Raw genomic sequence first — 21442 nt, forward strand, 5'->3', positions numbered from 1 at the left:
GGGCTCCATCAGAGATAAGACGGAGTTTTATGGAGTTGAATGTGTGCATTAGAAAAGAAAAACTAAAAAATCAACAATCCAGGTTTCTACCTGCAGAAAGTAGTTAGGAGCCGATTCAAAATCAGGTGGAGGAGAGAGAAAAATTAGAGTAGAAATCAGTGAAATTGGAAAGCGGAAGTCGAAAGAGAAAAATCAATGAAAGCATAAGCTGGTCTTTGGCAAAGGTCCGTGGAATGAATAAACGGTTAGTCAGCCGCTGGGGAGGACGGAGGGGACCCGCGGCGGGGGCGGAGGTGCGGGCCTGCCTGCGCTCGCCTGCCGAGAGCCCCCCGGTGCTCGGTCACCCTCCGAGCCACGCCTGGCCACCCTGCCTCCCGGTGTGGGGCGGCGAGGGACAGGCGGTTCCTGAAAGACTCCCTCAGCCCGGGAGAGCCGGAGTCATCTGTTACAGAAATGGGATAAAAAATTCATGACCTTCCCGGATGGAGCGCTCCCGGCCCAGAGCTGCGCGAGTGGGCGCCCCGGCCGGGGGAGCAGCGCTTCCTGGTCTGTCAGAGCTGGGAGCAGGGGAGCCGGCCCTGACTCATCCTCCGCACCCAGCAGTGACGCTCCGGGAAGGAGCGCGCGTCAACGCCCAGCTTTGTGTGAGTCGAGGCCGTCAGGTGTGAGCTGGCCCCGGCCCGAGCAGCACGCCGACGAGGAAGGACACAGGCACCGGCTCCCACGAGAGAAGCTTCCGGAGAGCCCAGAGCAGGGGTCTCGCTTGGCGTGGGACAGCCCGGGGGGCATCCCGGAGCTTCCCACTGAGATTCCAGAGCAGTTCCGGGACCCCCACGGCCCTGGGCCTGTGGCCAAAGGGGAGAAGGGGCCGAGGCCCACGGGGATGCTTCCCGAGGAGAGAGGAGCCGCGGGGCACTGGGTCTCGGGCACGACTGGGGAGCGATGGGAGCACAGGGCGGGAGGCTGGCCCAGCGGGCAGGCTAGGCGGACCCCAGGGCCCAGCCGCCCAGGGTCGTCAGCTGCTTCCGTGAACCTGCAGCGTGAGGCTCACCGGCAGGAGGGCCCGCGGAGGCCCCGGGCCCTTGGTGACTGAAGTGGGTGAAAGGAGGCTCGGCTGGTGAGGGGAGGGGGGGTCCGGGTGGAGAGCGTGTGAGGCCCAGCGGCGCCGAGAAGCCGGTGCGTCTGTCCCACGTGACGCGTCAGGAGCCCGAGGCCTGTGTCATTGTCGTCACGCAGCTCTGCCGGGGACTGTCACACCTGCAGGCTGAAGCTTTGGTGGCCGGAGCAGGGCCGGATGCTTCAGCCGCCAGACCCTCGGGGCCACCCCAGCCCCTCGGGGACAGCGAGGTCAGCGCTGTTGATGGCCTGTCGCTTCCGCGGGGGCTTTTCAGGCGCAGGCTCGGGGCGACAGGCGAGGGCCACTGTGGGCAGCGACCTGCTGTGTCCCGCGGGGCCTGTGGCCGGGGTCCTGCGTCCCGGCTTCCTGCCCTGCCCTGCCCGCTCCCCCAAGTGTGCAGACAGCTCCCGGGAGGCCGTACCTTGCCGGCCAGGCACGGGTGGGGCTGGGCCCGCACCTCGAGTCCTCTTCCCCCAGCCTCCCTGGCCCTGCAGTTGGGAGCCGGGCCTCGGGCGGTCACGGGGGCGCCTGGACGAGCTGCCGCCTCCCGGCCGTGTCTTCCCCCGGAGCAGGGCACAGCTCCTGTCCACTCCCTCCTTGGCCAGAGTCCCCGGGAGCCCCCGAAGGGGGCTGCGCATGCGCCTCATCCGGCAGCCCCCAAGTCCTGTTCCAAACCCCCCCCCGGCCCGGCCCGACATCCCCACCTGTGGCCCCCTCTCTGCTGCCGTCCTGGCGGGACACACCACAGGCTACCCTGGAGGGGTCCGGGGACGGCGGGAGGCCCCGCGCACCCTGGGCCTGGAGAGCTGGCGGGACACGGCAGCTCCGCGGCTCCTGATAGCGGCGCCTCACGGCTGTTGGACCCGCCCAGAGCCCACACACGCTGGGCGCCAGCTGGCGTGAGAGACAAGGGTCACGCCGTCGGCCAGCGCCGTAGGACAGCGCAGCCGGGCCCGTCTAGTACCCTGAGACCACCAGAGTGACCCATGAGCACCACTGGGGACAAACCTCGCCCACCCACCAGAAGCCCACCCCCCCCTTTCTTCCGCCTCGGGCTGGAATCACACCTGGAGCCACAGTTCCGACAACAGCCTCGTCTGTACTGGCCGGGCGGGGTATGTTGGGAGGGCAGGGGGCTCGGGGGCTGGTGAGGGGCTCAGGGGCCGGCGGGGGGCTCGGGGGCTGGCGGGGGCTCGGGGGCCGCTGAGGGGCTCCGGGGCCGGCGGGGGGCTCCGGGGCCGGCAGGGGGCTCGGGGGCTGGCGGGGGCTCGGGGGCCGCTGAGGGGCTCCGGGGCCGGCAGGGGGCTCCGGGGTCGGCATGGGGTTCAGGAGGTGGCAGGGGGCTCGGGGGCTGGTGAGGGGCTCGGGGGCCGGTAAGGGGCTCGAGCGGGTGGTGGGGGTCTTGGCTGCTGAGTGGCTCAGGAGCTGGTGGGGGGCTCGGGGGGCTCGGCTGGTGAGGAGCTCGGGGGCCGGTGAGGGGTTCGGGGGCCGGTGAGGGGCTCGGGCAGGTGGCGGGTGTCTTGGGGGCTGGTGAGGGGCTTGGGGGCCGGTGGGGGGCTCGGGGGCCGGCGGGGGGCTTGGGAGCCGGGGGGGGCTCGGGCTCAGGGGCTGGCTGAGCCCCCGGGGTTCGGGTCTGGCATGGGGCTTGGCCCTTGGCGGCGGCTTTGCTGGTTCCCAGCGCAGCCCCTCCACTCCGCTGCGTGCTCAGCCCCCTGGGATGTGCTGGGCGCTGGGACCTTGTTCCTGGTGTTGAATGGAGCCTGACAGATGAAGTGGGCTGTAATGAATAAATTATCTGAAACCCATTTCTCCTCTTCTGCCTGGAATGGAAGCGCGGCCTTGACTGGGCTTTCTGGCACAGAGGGCGGGGCCCAAGGAGCCGTCCTGTCCCTTGGGGGGGCTGCGCACGGTGGGGTCCCCCAGGGGTGTCTCAGGGCCCACAGGCCCCCACTCAGAAGTCCAGCCCTGCCCTCCTGCCCCCGCTGCCCCCACTGTCCCTGTGTGCCTGGCTGTTTCCACACAGGGCACAGGCAGCACCTGGGAAACGGCCCCACCGGAGCGGGGGCTGGGGAGGGGTCCCGCCTGGTCTTCGGCGGCTTGCACGGCGCGACAGGCCTGGATGCCCCGGGCCCACTGTGGTGTACGCGGCAGGTGCTTCTGAGAGCCTGTCCCTCTCGCAGGCTCCGTGCACAGCCCAGCAGCAGCCGCGTGCCCTGTGGTCACTCCCTGGTCACTGGGGGCGTCCTCTTCTGGCCTCCTGCCACTGGCGAGGGGGCGTGGTTAGGTGGAGGATGGGAGGAAAGATTCTCACTGAAATCTGCGTGCCTGCAGTCCCGAGACGGCCCAGAGATGCCGGGGCCGTGGCCGTCCTGGCATCACCAGCGCCAGGGTTGGTGCCGTGCTCTCACTTCTCAAACACTGCTTTGATAGTGGTTTAAAGCATGATGCCACAACAAAAACGAAGGGTTTTTTTTTTTTTTTTTTTTTTTTTTTTTTGCTTTTTGGGTCACACCCAGCGATGCTCAGGGGTTACTCCTGGCTTTGCACTCAGGAATTACTCCTGGCCGTGCTTGGGGGACCATATGGGATGCCAGGGATCGAACCCGGGTCGGCCGCGTGCAAGGCAAACGCCCTACCCGCTGTGCTATCGCTCCGGCCCCTTGTTTGTTTGTTTTAAGGAAAGAAACTGTTTTCTTGATTAATTCAGAATGGGAATGTTTTGGCGCTGGAGCACCAGAGAGCAGAGAGGGCACTTGTCTTGCTCTTGGCCGACCCGGCTCTGATCACCCATATGGGCCCCGAGCCTGCCAGGAGTGACTCCTAAGCGGCCACATGTGAGCCCTTCCCCTCACACGGAAGAACACGCGCGTCTCTGCACGGCTCCTGCTCGCCCGTAGACCGAGTTGCCTTTTGCCTCTCGATACATCGCTTCCATTTTCCTGTCAAAGAGCAGTTTGTCCGCACAGACGTAGCTTACATACAAGCCTGCGTAGGTATTTACTGTTCCATCCTGAAATTATTTCGTTTCGACCAGTGTTTGCCTGGATCTCCTCCGAGGCGCCTGAGTTCGTGGGCGCGTCGGGAAGCGTGTCTGTGTCGTGGTCCCGCCCGTGTCCCGGGCTGGCAGTGTTGGGTGGCTTGATTTTGCAGAATCACTTTGCTCGCGGAGCCCAAATGCCACCTTCATTACGGTTATGTATGTGGCTCTATTTCTGGATGTTCTCAGCCGACTGTCCCGGCCTCCCAACGCCGCTCGGTAATTACCGCAGATTTATAGCGTGTTTAGGGTCCTCGCTGCTGGGCTGCTCATTATTCTTCATTAATTTTTTTTCCCCATCTGCACCAACTTTAGGATCCGCTTTCAGATGCCACGAGAGAAGCCCCAGTGCCGTTCTGTGGGGCCCGGTGGGGGGCGGGCCGCGGCAGGTCCTGGGCGCCCACTCAGTCGTGCCGGTGTGCCCCTCGCCGTGCGGTGCCCCAGTGCGTGTGGCCGGAGCCTCGGGCATCCCCTGTCTGCTTCCGCCCTGCTTTGTGCTCCCTGTGGTTCCCGTCCCCTCTCACCCCACCCGGGGCCGCTGGCCTCTCGGGCCTTGCCCGCTCACAGCTGCTCCCGCCTCGGGGGCTGGCACCCCGGGCCGGCGTGTAGGTGACGCAGGTGTCTGCCCGACACGTGCTCTTCGCAACATGTTAAGGTGGTCTCGCGTTAGTTCTGCGACCTCTGCCAGCTCACAGCCCTGTGTGAGGAGCAGGGTACGACTCGGCTGCGGGTGCCAGAGCCGCCCCCCACCCCCGTCCTAGCCCATTCCCCTGCCCCTCAGCCCCCTCCCCCCTCCCCCCACTCCCGGTCTAGCCGCCCGTCCTGGCTGTGTGGGCCCCTCTGCCTTGGAGCATCATCTCTGATGCCCCTGTGTCCGGGCACTGGGCGCTGGTGCCCAGAGAGGTGGGTGGCGGTTTGGTGCCCTCCTGGGGAGATGGGGGGGCTGCACCAGTGCTGGGGGCTCAAGGCCGGCTGCTCCCCAGTGCCCAGAGCCCAGCACCCAGCGCTGACGCCGTGGAGCGCACCAGGGCCTTGCAGCGGCCCCGCAGGGCTGACCAGCCTGGCCTCTGTCTTGCAGAACTACACGCAGTACATCCCGCTGTCCATCTACGACCTGCAGACCTGGATGGGCAGCCCGTCCATCTTCGTGTACGACTGCTCCAACGCCGGCCTCATCGTCAAGTCCTTCAAGCAGTTCGCGCTGCAGAGGGAGCAGGAGCTGGAGGTGAGGCAGGGGCACGACTGGGGGCGCCCCGGGCCTCGCCCTCGCCACCCCGCCGGGCGCTCTGTCTGCAGAAGGGGCTCCCGACGAGCACCGCAGACCAGAGCACCGGGCGCTCTCCCCGCCGGGGACCTTCGCAGAATCCCGTCTGCCCGTGGCGGTTGGGGCCGCGCCTGCCGGCTGGGCTGCTGCCGGCTCTGTGCTCGGGAGACTCTGGCGGGCCAACGCCCTCGGCCCTGACTCCCCAGGCCGCCCGGGTGTGTGCCCGCTGGCGCCTCAGCGGTGGGCGGCACTGCCCCGGCCCCACTGGGGCTGCGTCCCTGTGTTTCTCGAGGGTCGGCCTCGCCCCGTCTCGGGGACCCAGAGCTGGCTGGTCCTGATGCAGGCGCCCCCTCGGAGACCAGCTCTGCCTCTCGCCTGCGCCCTCTAACCACGGGGCAGTGCCCGTCCCGAGCTCCCTCTCCCTCCCTGTCACTGGCTGCTGCACAGCTGGTGTCTTGCATAAACAGCGGAAATTAAAGTGATAAAATCGGGTTCATTCATCTGGGCAGCGTCCCCCAGGGAGCGCTGAGCGCCCGCGTCACTGGTGAGAAACGCTGCCCTCCCCCCCCCCAGTCAGTGCAGGGAGGGCGCGTGAGCAGCGGCTGGCGGCCAGACGGGCCCTGACACCCAAGTTTGTGCCTGGCACCAAGCCCCTCTTCACGCTCCCAAATGACTGAGAGCGCGATGCCACCGCCTGAGCCCAGGCACCCTGTCACGGGCCACTGAGCCGGATCCAGAGGGACGGGGCAGTCAGGGCCACCCACACTCCCCGGAGCAGACGCCAGGGCCGCTGCTGACAAGCGGCTTCCCGGTTCCCGGCCCTGCTCTGAGGGGCGCCGTGGGCATCCCTGCCCAGGCCACAGCCCCGCCCAGCCCCGGAGCCCCCCACGCAGGCCCAGGGCGCGGAGCCAGGTCAGAGGTCAGAGGGGGCGGGGGCGTCTCGGCGGGCAGGAGGCCCGGAGCGCAGGACAGGGGCAGGGCGTGGGCATCAGCGGGAGGTGCCGGCAGCCTCTGGTGGGCACGGACGGGACCCTGCACGTGGCCCCTGCGGCCTCGCCGACGGGCTCGAAGCACGGTTCAGGCCAGCTCGCCGCTTTTGCACGTCAGGGAGGGACGGGGGAGTCACCCCCAGCTCCCAGCGCGGCCCGGGACCCCGGGGGCTGTGACCCCTGTGCCATCAGCGTGAGGAGGAAGCAGCCAGGAGACTCGGTGTTGTGAGAGGGAGGGGACGGGGCCAGCCAACTGCAGCTGTCCCCAACTCACGGCCCGAGAAGGGGGGTCCCCGTCTCCCGCGGGCAGGCCGTTCCCTCACGGCCCGCGCCCCGTACCGCCCGGGGTGGCCGAGTGCTGGGGCGCGGGTGGGGCCTGCTCTGGAGGGTGCCCCCGCACGGGCCACGCCGAGGGTCCTCAGGGGCACCATGTGTCCCTCGGCCAGCGGCTCGGAAGCCCCGCTTCCCGTTTGCGGGGCCCCTGGGCCCTGCGGGAAGGTGCCCGTGCCGGGGTGAGGCAGGCACTGTGGGCGGCACTTCCGGGGCCCGGTGAGGGGGCTGCCCTGGCCGGCCTCTGCTGAGAGCCCCCCGGGGGGCGGGAGGGGGGTGTCTGAGGCGGGGACGGGGCAGGTGGGCGGCGTCTGGGGGGGCCGGCCTGAGGCCCCCTCGCTGCTCTCCTCAGAGCGTCTCCGGGCGCGGTTGGTCGGCAGCAGATGGTCTGTGCTGGCGCCGGGCAGTGCCGAGGTCGTCTCTGGATGCTGCCCAACCTTCCAGAAGGTTCTTGTGGGCTCAGAGAGATGAGCACGTTTCTGGGCACCGCCGAAGTCACGCCCGCCGCTTCTCTGTTGCTGCACGTTCGTTCCTGTGTGCCGGGGCCAGCCCTGGGGGGTGCCGGGCGCCAGCTCTCCTGGCAGTGCTCGGGGCCAGGTGGTGCCAGGGAGGCGGCCAGGCCCACGTGCTGTGGTGTCAGGCTGTCCCTGAGTCGCAGGGGCCCCTGGCGTGTCTGTGTCCACACCAGCAGCATGCTCCAGCACAGGATGGCGTGGAGTCCCACCTCACCCCTGCGGGCCCCGTGCTCGGCAAGCCTCAAAGCCCACTGCCTTGTGGGGGGGTAGGAGCAGGAGCAGGCGCCCCGGTCACCTGGGGTGGGGCCAGTGAGGGCCGGCCTGAGCCGTGACGGACCGGCACCGCCTCCTGCCCACCGAGCAGCCCCCTGCCCCGGGGGCGTGCAGTGCAGTGTCCCGGCCCTCCATTCCTCCGTCACAGCCCGGCTCTGCCCCCGGACAGAGGGCGTGTGGCCCCACTCTGGCCCCCACTCTGACTCCCCTGGGGCCGGGACAGGAGGACCCCAGGTTTGCGGCTGCCGGGTGGGCCTGGCACGTGCCCGAGTGCGGCAGGCGAGGGGCGGGCCGTGCGCGGGACTCGGGCGGGAGCCCCGGCGGGCAGGCGCACCTGCCCCCCCAGGCGCAGGGCCGTGTCCCCGCAGCGCTGTCTGTCGGGTCAGCTCCGCTCTCCCGGCCCGCAGGTGGCGGCCATCAACCCCAACCACCCGCTGGCGCAGATGCCGCTGCCGCCGTCCATGAAGAACTGCATCCAGCTGGCCGCCTGCGAGGCCAACGAGCTCCTGCCCATGATCCCCGACCTCCCCGCCGACCTCTTCACCTCGTGCCTCACCACCCCCATCAAGATCGCCCTGCGCTGGTGAGTGCACGGCGGGGTGGGCCTAGGGGTGACGGCGGTGACGTCCCCTGCCTCTCCTTCCCACGCCCACTGAGCTGGCGGGAGGATCCTCGCCCAGTGCTCGTGCCCGGTGCTCGCCCCGGGAGACGCCGCTGTGTGTCCTGCTCCAACAGACGGGGACAGGGACCAACAGCCCCCACAGAGCCCGGGCGGCACGGGGACAGCCCCACGCGTCACCAGACAGGTCAGGGACCAGAGGAAGAGCTGGGGACGGGGCCCCGGGAGGCTGGGGTGCGAGTGAGTGACCAAGTGGACATATGGATGTCCCCAGAGGCCAGAGGGGTGGCCGAGCCCGACACAGGTGAGCGTGGAGCAGAGGCGAGGGGAGACTGGCCCCCGAGGGCAGGGGCGCCCCGACGCAGGGGCCAGCCGGGGGGTCCCTGGCAGGCTCAGTCCCCTCTGCCTTCCCGCAGCCGTGTCTCCGGAGTCTGGGCTCTCACCCGGTCTCTGCTGCCCAGGGCTCGAGGGGTCGCGCTAGGCGGGGCCGTTCCCGCGTGCCAGAGTCGGGCCCGTGGGAGCACCGCGCGCTCCTGCTCCTCTGCGTGTCCGCCAGTGTAGACGGGCTCTGGGCCCTCTGCCTCCGCCCGTAGACGAGTGTGTCTGCTGCCCTTGGAATAGCGGCCAGACCCCACACTGGTGCTGGACTCTGCCGGGAAGCACGTTGCCCTCCGGGGCAGCTAATGTAAGTGCCCCGGCGGGGCCCCTCGCGACGGCCCTCCTGGCTGTCGGCTGTCAGCCCCCGCACTTCCACCGGCCGACACCAGGACCCTATTTTTAGAGGCAGGTGAGAATTAGTGCCGGCCTGGAAAGCGCCAGCCTCGGGCGCGCCGGGGGCGGCAGAGACGCCCGGAAGACCCCGCCCGGCGTGTGCCCAGCTGCGAGTGCCCCTCCCTGGAGGAGAAGGGCCCCGGCACCGCCCGGGCGCCGTGGGAGGGGTCGCAGCTTCCTGATGCCCGCGGCCCAGCCACCCCTCCTGGCCGCGTCCGTCACCAGGGACGCTGCGCCCGGCGCTGGCCTGGCAGAGGCCCTCGGGCCCATCTAGTGCCGGTCGGTCAGTCAGTCACACGCCAGGCGTCCAGGAGGAGCTTCCCGGGCTCCTGCGAGCCCAGACGGTGACTAGCAGGGACGCGGCCGAGTCCGGAGGAGGGGGCTTCCGAAGGCGCGACTGTAGCCCCACGGAGGGTGGGTAAAGCCTCGGCCCCTGGGGTTTCTGTCTCCGGGAGACGGCCGGTGCCTGGCGCTCAGGCCCCCTGGTGGCCTCTCTCCCTCTCTGCAGCTCCTGGCCACCACTGGCACCAGCGCTGAGGGAGGGGCTCCCCGCACCCTCCCCCGCTGGGCGCGTCCCACCAAAGCCCCGTCTCGGGCTCTCCCTTCACTGCTGCAGGGCCGGTCTGCTCAGGGACGGTCTGCTGCCCAGGCAGAAGCCTGAGCTGGACCCCCCCTTGTCACAGGGGCAGGGCTGGGCCCCCCCTCATCACAGGGGCAGAGCTGGGCCCCCCCTCGTCACAGGGACAGAGCTGGGGCCCCTCGTGCTCAGCTCAGTGGCCATCCCAGGGCCGATGGTTCCCGCAGGCAAGCACATTCCCCTCTTGTTCGTGGGGGCATGAGTGAATGTGTGTGTGTGTGTGCGCGTGCGTGCATGTGTGCATACGTGTGGTTGTATGCTGCCGAGCCTGCCAGGCGCTGGGTTGGACCTGCGTGTTGGCCGTGCCGAGCCCCCGCCGGGCTGACCCGCCCCTGTCCCCCAGGTTCTGCATGCAGAAGTGCGTGAGCCTGGTGCCCGGCGTGACCCTGGACCTGATAGAAAAGTGAGTACAGCGCGTCCGGGGGGTCCCCCCAGCTGCCAGCCACCCCCCCCCCCGTCTGTTGGTCTGTGCTGTGGGGGTGTCACGGTGCCTCCCGGCCTGACTGTTCGCTCCGAGTCGACTGCCCAGTGAGCTGAAGCCCTTTTCTCCCCGTCAGTGCCCGGGTCACATCGGAGGGAAGCAGGCGCAGTGATGGGCGGGCAGGGCGAAGGGCACCTCTGGGCACCCCCAGCACAGAGCCGGGCGCCCCACGCCACACGGCCCAGGCGGGGACGCCTTCGGCTCTGGGCTGGGGTGTCGCAGAGCCCCTGCATGCCGCACACGGGCACACAGGCGCTTCCCAGCACCCCGCCCACGCACCCGCCGTCCCCCCCTCCCCCCAGAGTGCTTTGGGGGGAGGACACGACCCCAGGAGCCACCGCTGGTGCTGTCCCCCGCGGCCCTGGGGCTGGGCCCCAGGTGGGGCCGGGCGTTTGGACAGGATGCAGACACCCTCGTGGTGAGCACGGCTGGGCTCCAGCCCCCCGGCCAGCCAGGGCGTCCTGCAGACAGCGGCGGGTGGGGGTGAGCACGGCTGGGGTCCCGGCCAGCCCCGCCCCGCCGGGCCTGCACAGTTCCGAGGGAGAACCAGAGGAAGTGGCCTGCGCACCCCCTGACTCGGGGTGCGGGGGGGGGGGGGGCGTGCAGAGGGTCAGGCCGCGCTGGGCCCGGCTCTGCCTGGCTGTGGACGGGGCCTGGAAAAACCAAGGCGTGTGGCAGGACACGGGCCCCCGGCCTGGCTCCTGACCGTCCACGCGGCCCTCCCAGAGGCTGCAGCTGGCCAGGCGGTCTCCCCCAGGTGCCCACGCCCGGCAGTGTCTGCGCGTCCCCGCAGGCGCAGGCGGGAAGGAGTCTGTCCTGTGATGGAGCGGCTGTGCCGGGCCGCCGCGGCCGTCGCTAATGATCTCCGCGCGGCTGACGGATGGGCCGCGTCCGCCGGGCGCTGGGGCCCGGGCTTGGAAATTAAGGCGCATTTTTCAGATTGAAACAAAGTAATGAAACGCTTAACGGCTGCAGAAATATGAGGGTCCCCAGTGGGCCCCTGGGAACAGGCCGTGTGCCGGGCGCGAGGCGGCTCTCGGCTCTCACACGCCAGGATTGCCCGTTCCCGAGCACTGCTCAGGGCCCGCACTGGGTGGCCTGTGTCCGGGAGCACTGGGGAGAGAGTCAGTGCCCCGGCGAGGAGGGGCCGGGCACACGGTCTCCAGCTCTGGGGTCAGGCCCTCAGAGGATGGTGGGACAGCGACCCCCTGCACAGCAGCGCACCCACCTGCTGCTCTGCACAGGCCCAGACGCCTCCAGCTCCAGCCCTCCCCTCGGGGGTGAGGGGCGCAGGGCTACGTGGAGGCGGGCGGTGCCTCGGGCAGGGTGCGAGCGTGTCAGGGACGGGGTGGATCTTGGGAACCCGCTAGCCAGAGGAGGGTGCCCCTGCCCGTGTCGCGCCCAGTGCTGGGGGAGGGCGGGGGCAGTGACCCAGGGCAGTGCCCGCCCTGCTGCGCCCCTGCAGTGCTCCCCTCTCCGGCGGGGGGCCCGTGACCCGGGCCTGCCTGAGCAGCAGCTGGGCTGCTCACGTGCGTGCCCGGCCCCTCCCTCCCAGGGTCGGCCCTGCCCGGCATTGGGGGCTGGAGCGCGTGGCCAGGGAGATGGCCGACTGGGAGCTCTGGCTGGAGCCCCGTGGACCACAGGGCCCTTCCACGGCACTGAGCCGGCCGCAGGTCTGTGGTGGGCGCTGCCTCAGGTCCCGAGCACGGCCCCGAGGACGCATCGTGGGGGACACCGGGGCGGGCCACGGCCCTGACAGCCCCGGACGGTGTCTGGCCTGAGCCCGTGCCCGTCTGCAGGATCCCGGGCCGGCTGAACGACAGGAGGACCCCCCTGGGCGAGCTGAACTGGATCTTCACGGCCATCACGGACACCATCGCCTGGAACGTGCTGCCTCGGGGTGAGCGGGGCGTCCCACCGTCCGTTCGTCCGTCCGTCCGTCCGTCTGTCTGTCTGTCGCCTGCGGCTGGGTGCCTGTGCGAGGCTCTGGGGGGTCCGAGCAGTGGCACAGACACGTCGCCCCCCCCAGATCTCTTCCAGAAGCTCTTCAGGCAGGACCTGCTGGTGGCCAGCCTGTTCCGGAACTTCCTGCTGGCAGAGAGGATCATGAGGTCCTACAGCTGCACGCCCGTCAGCAGCCCCCGCCTGCCCCCCACCTACATGCACGCCATGTGGTAAGGCCCCACGCAGCCCTCGCCCCTCCCCACGCCCCCTTGCTGCCAGTCCCTTAGCGGCAGGAATGGTGGGCAGGGCGGGGCAGCAGGCAAGTGCTCCGGGCTGGACGTCTCCCGCCCTCAGGGAGAGCTCAGAGCACTCGCCCCCAGGACCCCCCACAGCCTCAGAGGGGACTGGCCGGGGCGTCAGGCCGGCCGCTCCCGGGTTTAGAGCAGAGAAGGGGGACGTGCTTGTACCCGGGGCCCGGGGGGCTGGCCCTGTGGTGTCTGCAGCCCCCAGCTGCCCCCTGCTGGATGGGGGGCTGTCCGGGAGGGACCAGCCGGGCCTTCATGCCCTGCCCCTCCCCGAACCTCACCCCTCCCCTGCCCCCTGCTGGGCGCCCTTGCTGCAGGCTGAGACTCTGCCTGGGGCGAGCACAGGGGCGGGACCCCTGCCCCCTCCCTGCCGAGCTGCTTGATCTCGGCCTGGCGGCCCTTAATGGCCTGCGGGCTGTGCAGATGGGAGGCGCCACGAGGCGCCACCGCCCCCTCCTTGGGCCGCTGCCACCAGCCGGTTCCTGAAAACCCTGAAACCTCACGGCTGTGACTCAGCGCGCCCACGGCTGCGGGGGGCTGCGGGGGGCGGCGGGGGGTGTGCAGGAGCGGTCCCACACTCACACCTCCCGAGGCCAGGGCCTGGGTTAACCCTCGGGGCACCACTGCTGAGTGCAGGGGCCCTTCACTGCACCTCCCCTAGACCCCGCTCCAGACGGGTTCCGCTCACGGAGTGTCTGGGGCCCAGGGGCTTTGTGGGCGGCATCTGCCCCGTCTCTGAGCACGGGGCGGGCAGGGGTGAAGGGACGAGGGAGGACGGACGGGGACGGGCGTGCAGGGAGGGTCGTGTGGACACGGGCTCTGGGGATGGCCACACGGGGACGGGGATGGCCTGACACACGAGGGTGGACGGGGGATGGGCGTGAGGGGGTGGGCACAGCATGCCGGGCGGAGCTGGCCTCCGTGGTCAGGGCACCTGGCGGGGGTCTCGGGGGCTGGGGGGGGTGTGTGGCTCTGGCCGTCGGACCGTGGGGCAGTCCCAAGGGGCGGGAGAAACAGGTTGTAGGCAGGACCCTGCTGCAGGCCAGGCTGCCTGAGCGGGGAGGGCCCCGCGCACAGTGGGGCCGTTGTGCACTCCCACACACGCACACAGCCCCCACACCCCACATCTGCGCTGGCCCCAGGGAGCCGAGGGTCCCGGCCAGGGCGTGCCGGCTGAGGCGTGGCCGCTCTCTCCGCAGGCAGGCCTGGGACCTGGCCGTGGACATCTGCCTCTCCCAGCTGCCCACCATCATCGAGGAGGGCACGGCCTTCCGGGTGAGTCCCGGCCGCCAGGGCCCTTCCCGGCTGGGGGTGGGGCGGGGTACGTGTATCTGCAACACGTGTGTGTCATCCGTTCATTTGTGTGCATGCGTGTCTGGGCATATGTGGCCCTGCTTGTGTGTCTCTGCCTCTCTGTGTGTGTCAGTGCTGGGTATGTGTGGGACTGTGTGTTTGTTACTGTGACTGTCTCTTTGTGTGGCACTGTGTGTCTGTGTGGCTCTGTCTTTGGCTGTCTCTGTGTGTTTCTGTGTATGTCTCTGTGTGGCTGTGTGTGTTTGTGTCACTATTTCTTTGAGTCTATGATGTCTTATTTCGACTGACTGTGTGTGTGTGCGTGTGTGGCTCTGTTTCTGTGATCTGTGCAGCTGTGTCTCTGTGACTGTGTCTGTGTGTGTCTGTGTGTCTGTGTATCTGTGTCTCTGGCTCTGTGATTGTGAGTCTGTGTGTCTGTGTGTCTGTGTTTCTGGCTGCGTGACTGTGTCTGTGTGTCTGGCTGCGTGACTGTGAATCTGTGTGTCTGTGAGTCTGTGTGTCTGGCTGCGTGACTGTGAGTCTTTGTGACTGTGTGTCTGTGTGACTGTGTGTCTGTGCTAGCTGTGTATGTGTCTGTGTGTCTGTGTCTCTGGCTGCGTGACTGTGAGTCAGTGTGTCTGGTTGTGTGTGTGTGTGACTGTGTGTCTGGCTGTGTGTGTGTCTGTGTGTGCGTGATGCTCAGCGCCTCTGATGAGTCAGATGAACTCCCGCTCAGGGCCCCTGCGCCCCCACTGTCTCTCCGTCTTCCCCCCTTCGTGTGTGGCGCGTTTCAGGGTGGAGGTCTGTGGGGAGCCCCCGCTCTCGGGCCCCACTGCCCAGGGGCCTGCCCAATCCCCAGAGCCACTGCAGGGGGGCCCCTGGGCAACGCTGGGGCAGAACTGTGTGGAGACCGGCTCTGGCCTCGGCCCAGCCTCACACGGGGGCGGCCGGGACCCTCGCGGCCCTCCTTCCTGTTTCGGGATGACCCAACAGCGCACCCGCTGTGTCCGGTACAAGGGCGCGAGGCCGGGCCGGGCCTGGTGTCTGGCTCCCTCGTGTGACCTGAGGCCAGGTTCCCTGCTGTCGTTCCCCGTGGCTCCCCCTGCCGGTTCCAGGACTTTGGTCATGAGCTCCTGCCCTGGGCCCAGAGCCCACCAGCTGCCATGCGCAAGAGGCCACCGGGCCCCAGCTCCGAGCATGAGGGTTCGGGGCCTGTGACTCCCTCACCACAGCCTCCTGCTGAGCCTCTGTCCTGGCTGTGGCCACGCCCGCACCACAGCCACGGCCCCGCACCCCGCATACCTGCACACCCACAGCCCACACCTGCACACCCGCACACACCCGCACATACCCACGGAACACACCCATACACCCGCACACACCCACGGCACACACCCATACACCTGCACACACCCACGGCACACACCCACACACACCCACGGCACACACCCGCACACACCCACGGAACACACCCATACACCCGCACACACCCACGGCACACACCCGCACACAGCCACAGCACACACCCGCACACACCAACGGCCCACACCCGCACACACCCACGGAACACACCCATACACCCGCACACACCCACGGCACACACCCGCACACACCAACGGCCCACACCCGCACACACCCACGGAACACACCCATGCACCCGCACACACCCACGGCACACACCCGCACACACCCACGGCCCACATCCACGGAACACACCCACACACCCCACGGCCCACACACACGCACACACCCACGGAACACACACACACACCCACGGAACACACCCATACACCCGCACACACCCACGGCCCACACACGCACACACCCGCGGCCCACACCCGCACACACCCACGGAACACACACACACCCACGGCCCACACCCACGGCCCAGACCCCGCACACCTGCACACACCCACAGTCCACGGCCCACACCCACACACACGCACACACCCACGGCCCAGACCCCGCACACCTGCACACACCCACAGTCCACGGCCCACACCCACACACACGCACACACCCACGGCCCAGACCCCCGCACACCCACACATACCCACGGCCCACACCTGCATACCCACACACACCCACGGCTCACACCCACACATCCACACACACCCACGGCCAACACCCGCACACCCGCATATACCCATGGCCCACACAGCACCACACCCATGGCACACACCCGCACAGCCCACACCCACACACACCTATGGCCCACACACACAACCACACATACCCACGGCCCACACAGCACTACACCCAGGGCCCACACCTCGCACACACCCACAGCCCACACACCCACACACACACCCACGGCCCACACCCGCACACACCCACACAACCAAACATACCCACGGCCCACACCCGCACACACCCATGGAACATACCCATATATCCGCACACACCTACGGCCCACATCCACACACCCATGGCCCACAACCACACACACCCACGGAACACACCCACACACTCACACACCCACGACCCACACCCACACACCCGCACACACCCATGGAACACACCCATATACCCGCACACACCCACGACTCACACCCACACACCCACACACACCCACGGCCCACACAGCACCACACCCATGGCGCATACCCGCACATACCCACGGCCCACACCCACACAACTGCATATACCCATGGCCCACACCCGCACACACCCACGGCCCACACAGCACCACATCCACGCCACACACCCACACCCACACACCCATGGCCCACATTTGCACAACCCACAGCCCACACCCGCACACACCCACACACCTGCACACACCCATGGTCCACACCCACAGAACACACCCACACACCCGCACACCCATGGCCCACACCCACACACACTCACGGAACACACCCACCCGCACACACCCACGACCCACACCCACACACCCGCACACATCCATGGAACACACCCATATACCCGCACACACCCACGGCCCACACCCATATACCCGCACACACCACGGCCCACACCCACACACCTGCACACACCCATGGCCCACACCCGCACACACACACAGCCCACACCCGCACACTCCCATGGCCCACATAGCACCACACCCACGGCCCACACCCACACACACCTACGGCCCACACAGCACCACACCCCACTCCAGCGCCTGCTGCGTCTTTTAGCCATCTGCCTTTTTTTCTGGGTGTCCTCAAGGCTCTGTATCCCAGACACGGGCCATCCTCCAGGCTCCCGGGGTCGCCCCAACCCAGGTCCCCGCACCCGCAGACCCAGCTCCTCCCCACATCCCTCTCCCCGCCCCCATTCCACCTTCTGCCGTAGCCCCAGGTCTTCAGACCGTCCACCCCGACCCCTGCCCTTGAACCGCCCACCCTGGCCTCCTGTCCACTCCTGCCCCCACCAGGCCCTGCCCAGGTCCCGAGTCAGCCCTCGAGCTGCCCTGCGTGGCCGGGCCTGGGTGCCGGCCACCGCCACACACGGAGTGCCCCTCTTCCTCAGAGCCATCGACTGGCCCCTGGCCCCCGGGGCTGGACCCTTCCAGCTCTCGAAGTCCTGCTCAGGCCGCGGCCTCGGGCTGGCCGGGTCGGTCCTGATGAGGGCCCTGACCGCCCCTGTCCCACAGCACAGCCCCTTCTTCGCTGAGCAGCTGACCGCGTTCCAGGTGTGGCTGACCATGGGCGTGGAGAACAGGAACCCGCCCGAGCAGCTGCCCATCGTGCTACAGGTGAGTGGCCGCACGCAGGGCCCACCCCCCCAGGTCAGACAGGGCTGCGGGCACCGGCTGGCAGCCCCGCTCTGGGCCCGTCCCCAGTGGCCTGGTGGCAGAGGTGGGGGCAGAGTGCACAGCAGAAGCGTGGGGAGCGCCCGGAAGGCGCCCACAGTGCGGTGGGCGTGGCGGGGCTGGCGGGCGCCGGCCCAGTGCCCTGACGCGACGCCTCCCTCACAGGTGCTGCTCAGCCAGGTGCACCGCCTGCGCGCCCTGGACCTGCTCGGACGCTTCCTGGACCTGGGCCCCTGGGCGGTGAGCCTGGTGCGTGCCTCGCTGTCCCCGCGCAGGTCCCGAGACACCGCGGGTCACTCAGCTGCAGACACAGGGGACCAAAATAGGACCAGAGTGGCCAGCGGGGAGGGCGGGCACTGGGCTGTGCGGGCCTGAGCAGGAGAGCCCGGGGGAGAGGTGGGGTGTGGGGAGACGGTGCAGGGGCGGGCGGGAGAGCGCGGCAGCCTCTCCCCGCTGCACATTGGAGTCTGTTTCCTCCAGGCCCAGGGCCGCGCCTCGCCGTCAGCATCCCGCGGGCAGGCAGCCCTGCCGGGGTGGGCCCCGTCCCGGAGGGCACCCGCGGCTCTCTGACGCCAGGGAGGGCAGTGCGGAGGACAGCAGTCACAGGACGTGTCCTTCGGGGCAGTCTCTGCCGGATGCGGGGTGGGGGGCGGTCCAAGGCAGCCCTGACCCCTCCCGCCAGGCCCTGTCTGTCGGCATCTTCCCGTATGTGCTGAAGCTGCTGCAGAGCTCGGCCCGGGAGCTGCGGCCTCTCCTCGTGTTCATCTGGGCCAAGATTCTCGCCGTGGACAGCGTGAGTCCCCCGCGGGCCACCGCATCCCCGGGACCCCCAAAGCACCAGCCCCGGCCCCCACTGCCCCCCTGCCCTCGGCGTGTTGGGACTGGCTAAGGCAGCGTCTCCATGTTTGTGCATGTATGTGATTACATGTGTCTACATGTGTGTATGCATACACATGAGCGTGCCTACATGTGTGCGTCAGGGTATTCGTGTGCTTTGTGCATCCTTCTGTGGGTGTTTGCATATGCATGCAAGCAGTGTTCGTGTGTTTACATCATGTATGTACATGCTTGTGTGTGTGTGTGCACTTGTGATTGGGTGCATGCGCGTCTGTGCATATACGTGTGTCTGTGTGTACGTGTGCGTGTGTGTGTGCGTGTGTGTGCATGCGTGTGCGCGTGTGCTCCAGCCTGAGCCTGAGTCTGGAGGTGTTTCCTTGTGTGGCACACAGAGAGAACAGGGCTGTTGAATGAATGTGGCAGGTGTGAGGGTGAGTGCGGTTGAGTGTGGCGTGCGGGTTTGTGGTGGTGACTGTGTGGTGGGAAGAAGCAGCTCGGCCTCACAAGAGCCCTGGCAGCTGCTCTGGGCTGGGCGAGAGGACGTGGAGCTGACCCAGTGTCAGGCTAGGGCTGTGGCTCAGGCCCGGTGTGTTATGCATCGTGGTCCCACTCTTACCTCATGACCCAACATTACCCAGAGCCGGGGCCCCACCCCCTCTCTACGCCCCTTCTCCTGGCCCAGCCTCTACATCTGCCCAGCCTCGAGAGACCCCAGCTCAGCGGCCCCCACTGTTTCCTCCTCTGTCCCTTGGCTAGGATTGCCAGGCCTCAAGTCCTCTGCCCTGCCAGAGGACAGAGGCAAGGGTGAGGGTGCTGATCGAGTATCTGAGTGTGTGGAGTGGGCAGGGGTGAGTATGTGGAGCAGGCAGGGCAGGGGTGAGTGAGTTTGTAGAGCGGGCAGGGCAGGGGCGAGTGTCTGAGTGTGTGGAGCGGGCAGAGCAGGGGTGAATGAGTATAAGTGTGTGGGGTGAGTAGGGGCAAGTGTCTGAGTGTGTGAAGCGGGCAGGGGTGAGTGAGTGTGGGGGGGCGGGCAATGGTGAGTGTGGGGGGGCGGGTGGGGTGTGTGTTGGGGACAGGCAGTGGTGAGTTGTGGGGGCGGGCAGGGGTGAGTGTTTGTGGGAAGGGCGGGCAGTGGTGTGTGTGTGTGTGTGTGTGTGTGTGTGTGTGTGTGTGTAGAGGACAGGGTTAGTGTGTGAGTATATGGGGCGGACCAGGGTGAGTGTGTCTGGGGGGTGGGCAGGGGTGAGTGTGTAAGTGTGTGGGGTGGGCTGGGGTGAGTGTATTTGGGGGTCAGGCAGTGGTGTGTGTGTGTGTGTGTAGCAGACAGGGACGAGTGTGTGAGTGGGGCGGGCAGGGGTGAGTATGTGGGGGGGGCAGGCAGTGGTGAGTGTGTGTGTGGAGCGGACAGGGGTGAGTGTGTGAGTGTGTGGAGCAGGTAGGGGTGAGTGTGAGTGTGTGGGGCGGGCAGGGTTGAGTGTGTGTGTGGAGCAGACAGGGGTGAGTGTGTGGGGCAGGCAGGGTTGAGTGTGTTTGGGGGGGCAGGCAGGGGTGAGTGTGTGGGGCGGGCAGGGGTGTGTGTGTGGAGCGGACAGGGTGAGTGTATGAGTGTGAGGCGGGCAGGGGTGAGTGTGTGTGTGGAGCTGACAGCGACAAGTATGTGAGTGTGTAGGGCGGGCAGGGGTGAGTGTGTTTGGGGGAGCTGGCAGGGCTGTGTGTGGAGCGGACAGGGGTGAGCGAGTGTGTGGGGTGAGCAGGGGTGAGTGTGTGTGTGTAGTGGACAGGAGTGAGTGAGTGTGTGGGGCAGGCAGGAGTGAGTGTGTGGGGCAGGCAGCGGCGAGTGTGTGAGTGTGTGGGGCGGGCAGGGGTGAGTGTGTGAGTGTGTGGGGCGGACAGCAGCGAGTGTGTGTGTGTGGGGGCAGGCAGGGGTGAGTGTGTGTGTGTGGAGCGGACAGGGGTGAGTGTGTGAGTGTGTGGAGCGGACAGCGGCGAGTGTGTGAGTGTGTGGGGCGGGCAGGGGTGAGTGTGTGAGTGTGTAGAGTGGACAGGGGTGTGTGTGGGGGCGGGCAGGGGTGAGTGTGTGAGTGTGTGGAGCGGACAGGGGTGAGTGTGTGAGTGTGTGGGGTAGGCAGGGGTGAGTGTGTGAGTGTGTGGGGCGAGCGTGCCGGCCACTGTCCTCATGCCGAGGGTGGGAGACGGCAGCCAACGCCCTCGGCCTCATGCTGCCCTGTCCCCACAGTCCTGTCAGGCTGACCTGGTGAAGGACAATGGCCACAAGTACTTCCTCTCTGTCCTGGCCGACCCCTACATGCCGGTAAGTTCCGCCCGCTCAAGTGCGGTGTCCTCGGTGAGGGGGCGCTGTGGGTGCCCCGGGTCAGCCACCTGGCGGGACCTGGCAGTTGGCAGCGGCTGTGACTCGGCCCTGGGGCAGCAGAAGGTTCTGGACGCGGAGGAGGCTGGCCTGGCGCATGGCGGGCGGGGGACGCGGGGTTCCCTCCTGGAGCACCACTGCTGGTCAGCGCTGTGAGCAGCCGGAGCGGGAGGGTGGCCCGCGGGTCAGTGTCCACGGCTGCCTGCTGGCCCGGAGGCCCGGCTGGGAATCATGCAGGCGGGTCCTGCGGGCCGGGCAGTCAGAAACGGGGTGCTAGCCCCGCGCGCTGCCCCGCCCTCCCGCCTGCTCGCAGCTGGGCGGGTCCCGGAGGGCGGCAGGAGCCAGCGTCCGACCCCTCACGGCGCCCGCGCTGTCTCGGCAGGCGGAGCACAGGACCATGACCGCCTTCATCCTCGCCGTCATCGTCAACAGCTACAACACCGGGCAGGTGAGCCCAGGCCCCGGGAGCGGGGCCCGCCTCCCTGCAGCCGTGCCCGGCGCGGGAGACCAACGCCGCTCCCCCGCAGGAGGCGTGTCTGCAGGGCAACCTGGTGGCCATCTGCCTGGAGCAGCTCAGCGACCCGCACCCCCTGCTGCGGCAGTGGGTGGCCATCTGCCTGGGCCGCATCTGGCAGAACTTCGACTCGGCCCGGTGGTGTGGGGTGCGGGACAGCGCCCACGAGAAGCTCTGTAACCTCCTCTCGGACCCCATCCCTGAGGTGAGCACGAGGGGCCCGGGGCGGGGTGGACCCCACGATGGCCGGGCCGGGGCTGAGGAGCCAGCACAGCGTCCAGCAGCCGGGCCAGGGCTGCCCAGGCCAGCTCAGGCCTCCTGCAGGCGGGCGGCAGGCCCCCGGCACGTCTCGGCCCTGGCCCCTGTGTGGCCTTGTCACACCCGCAGT

The 21442-nt window shown here is 68.3% G+C and overlaps 1 protein-coding gene across 1 annotated transcript in view; it reads left to right on the forward strand.

The window, feature by feature from the left end:
• The window catches only part of RPTOR (regulatory associated protein of MTOR complex 1), a 55114-nt gene that overhangs the window by 25699 nt on the left and 7973 nt on the right, over nt 1-21442 (forward strand). The window contains exons 5-16 of the mRNA XM_004621090.2: nt 5233-5379; nt 7933-8108; nt 9896-9955; nt 11833-11933; nt 12063-12207; nt 13482-13557; nt 17177-17278; nt 17501-17584; nt 18018-18128; nt 20409-20483; nt 20923-20988; nt 21068-21259. Coding sequence (XP_004621147.2) covers nt 5233-5379; nt 7933-8108; nt 9896-9955; nt 11833-11933; nt 12063-12207; nt 13482-13557; nt 17177-17278; nt 17501-17584; nt 18018-18128; nt 20409-20483; nt 20923-20988; nt 21068-21259 — 1335 coding nt within the window. The remainder of the gene's footprint in view (nt 1-5232; nt 5380-7932; nt 8109-9895; nt 9956-11832; nt 11934-12062; nt 12208-13481; nt 13558-17176; nt 17279-17500; nt 17585-18017; nt 18129-20408; nt 20484-20922; nt 20989-21067; nt 21260-21442) is intronic.

Source organism: Sorex araneus, chromosome 3, assembly GCF_027595985.1.
Source record: "Sorex araneus isolate mSorAra2 chromosome 3, mSorAra2.pri, whole genome shotgun sequence".
In the NCBI taxonomy this organism is placed as follows: domain Eukaryota; kingdom Metazoa; phylum Chordata; class Mammalia; order Eulipotyphla; family Soricidae; genus Sorex; species Sorex araneus.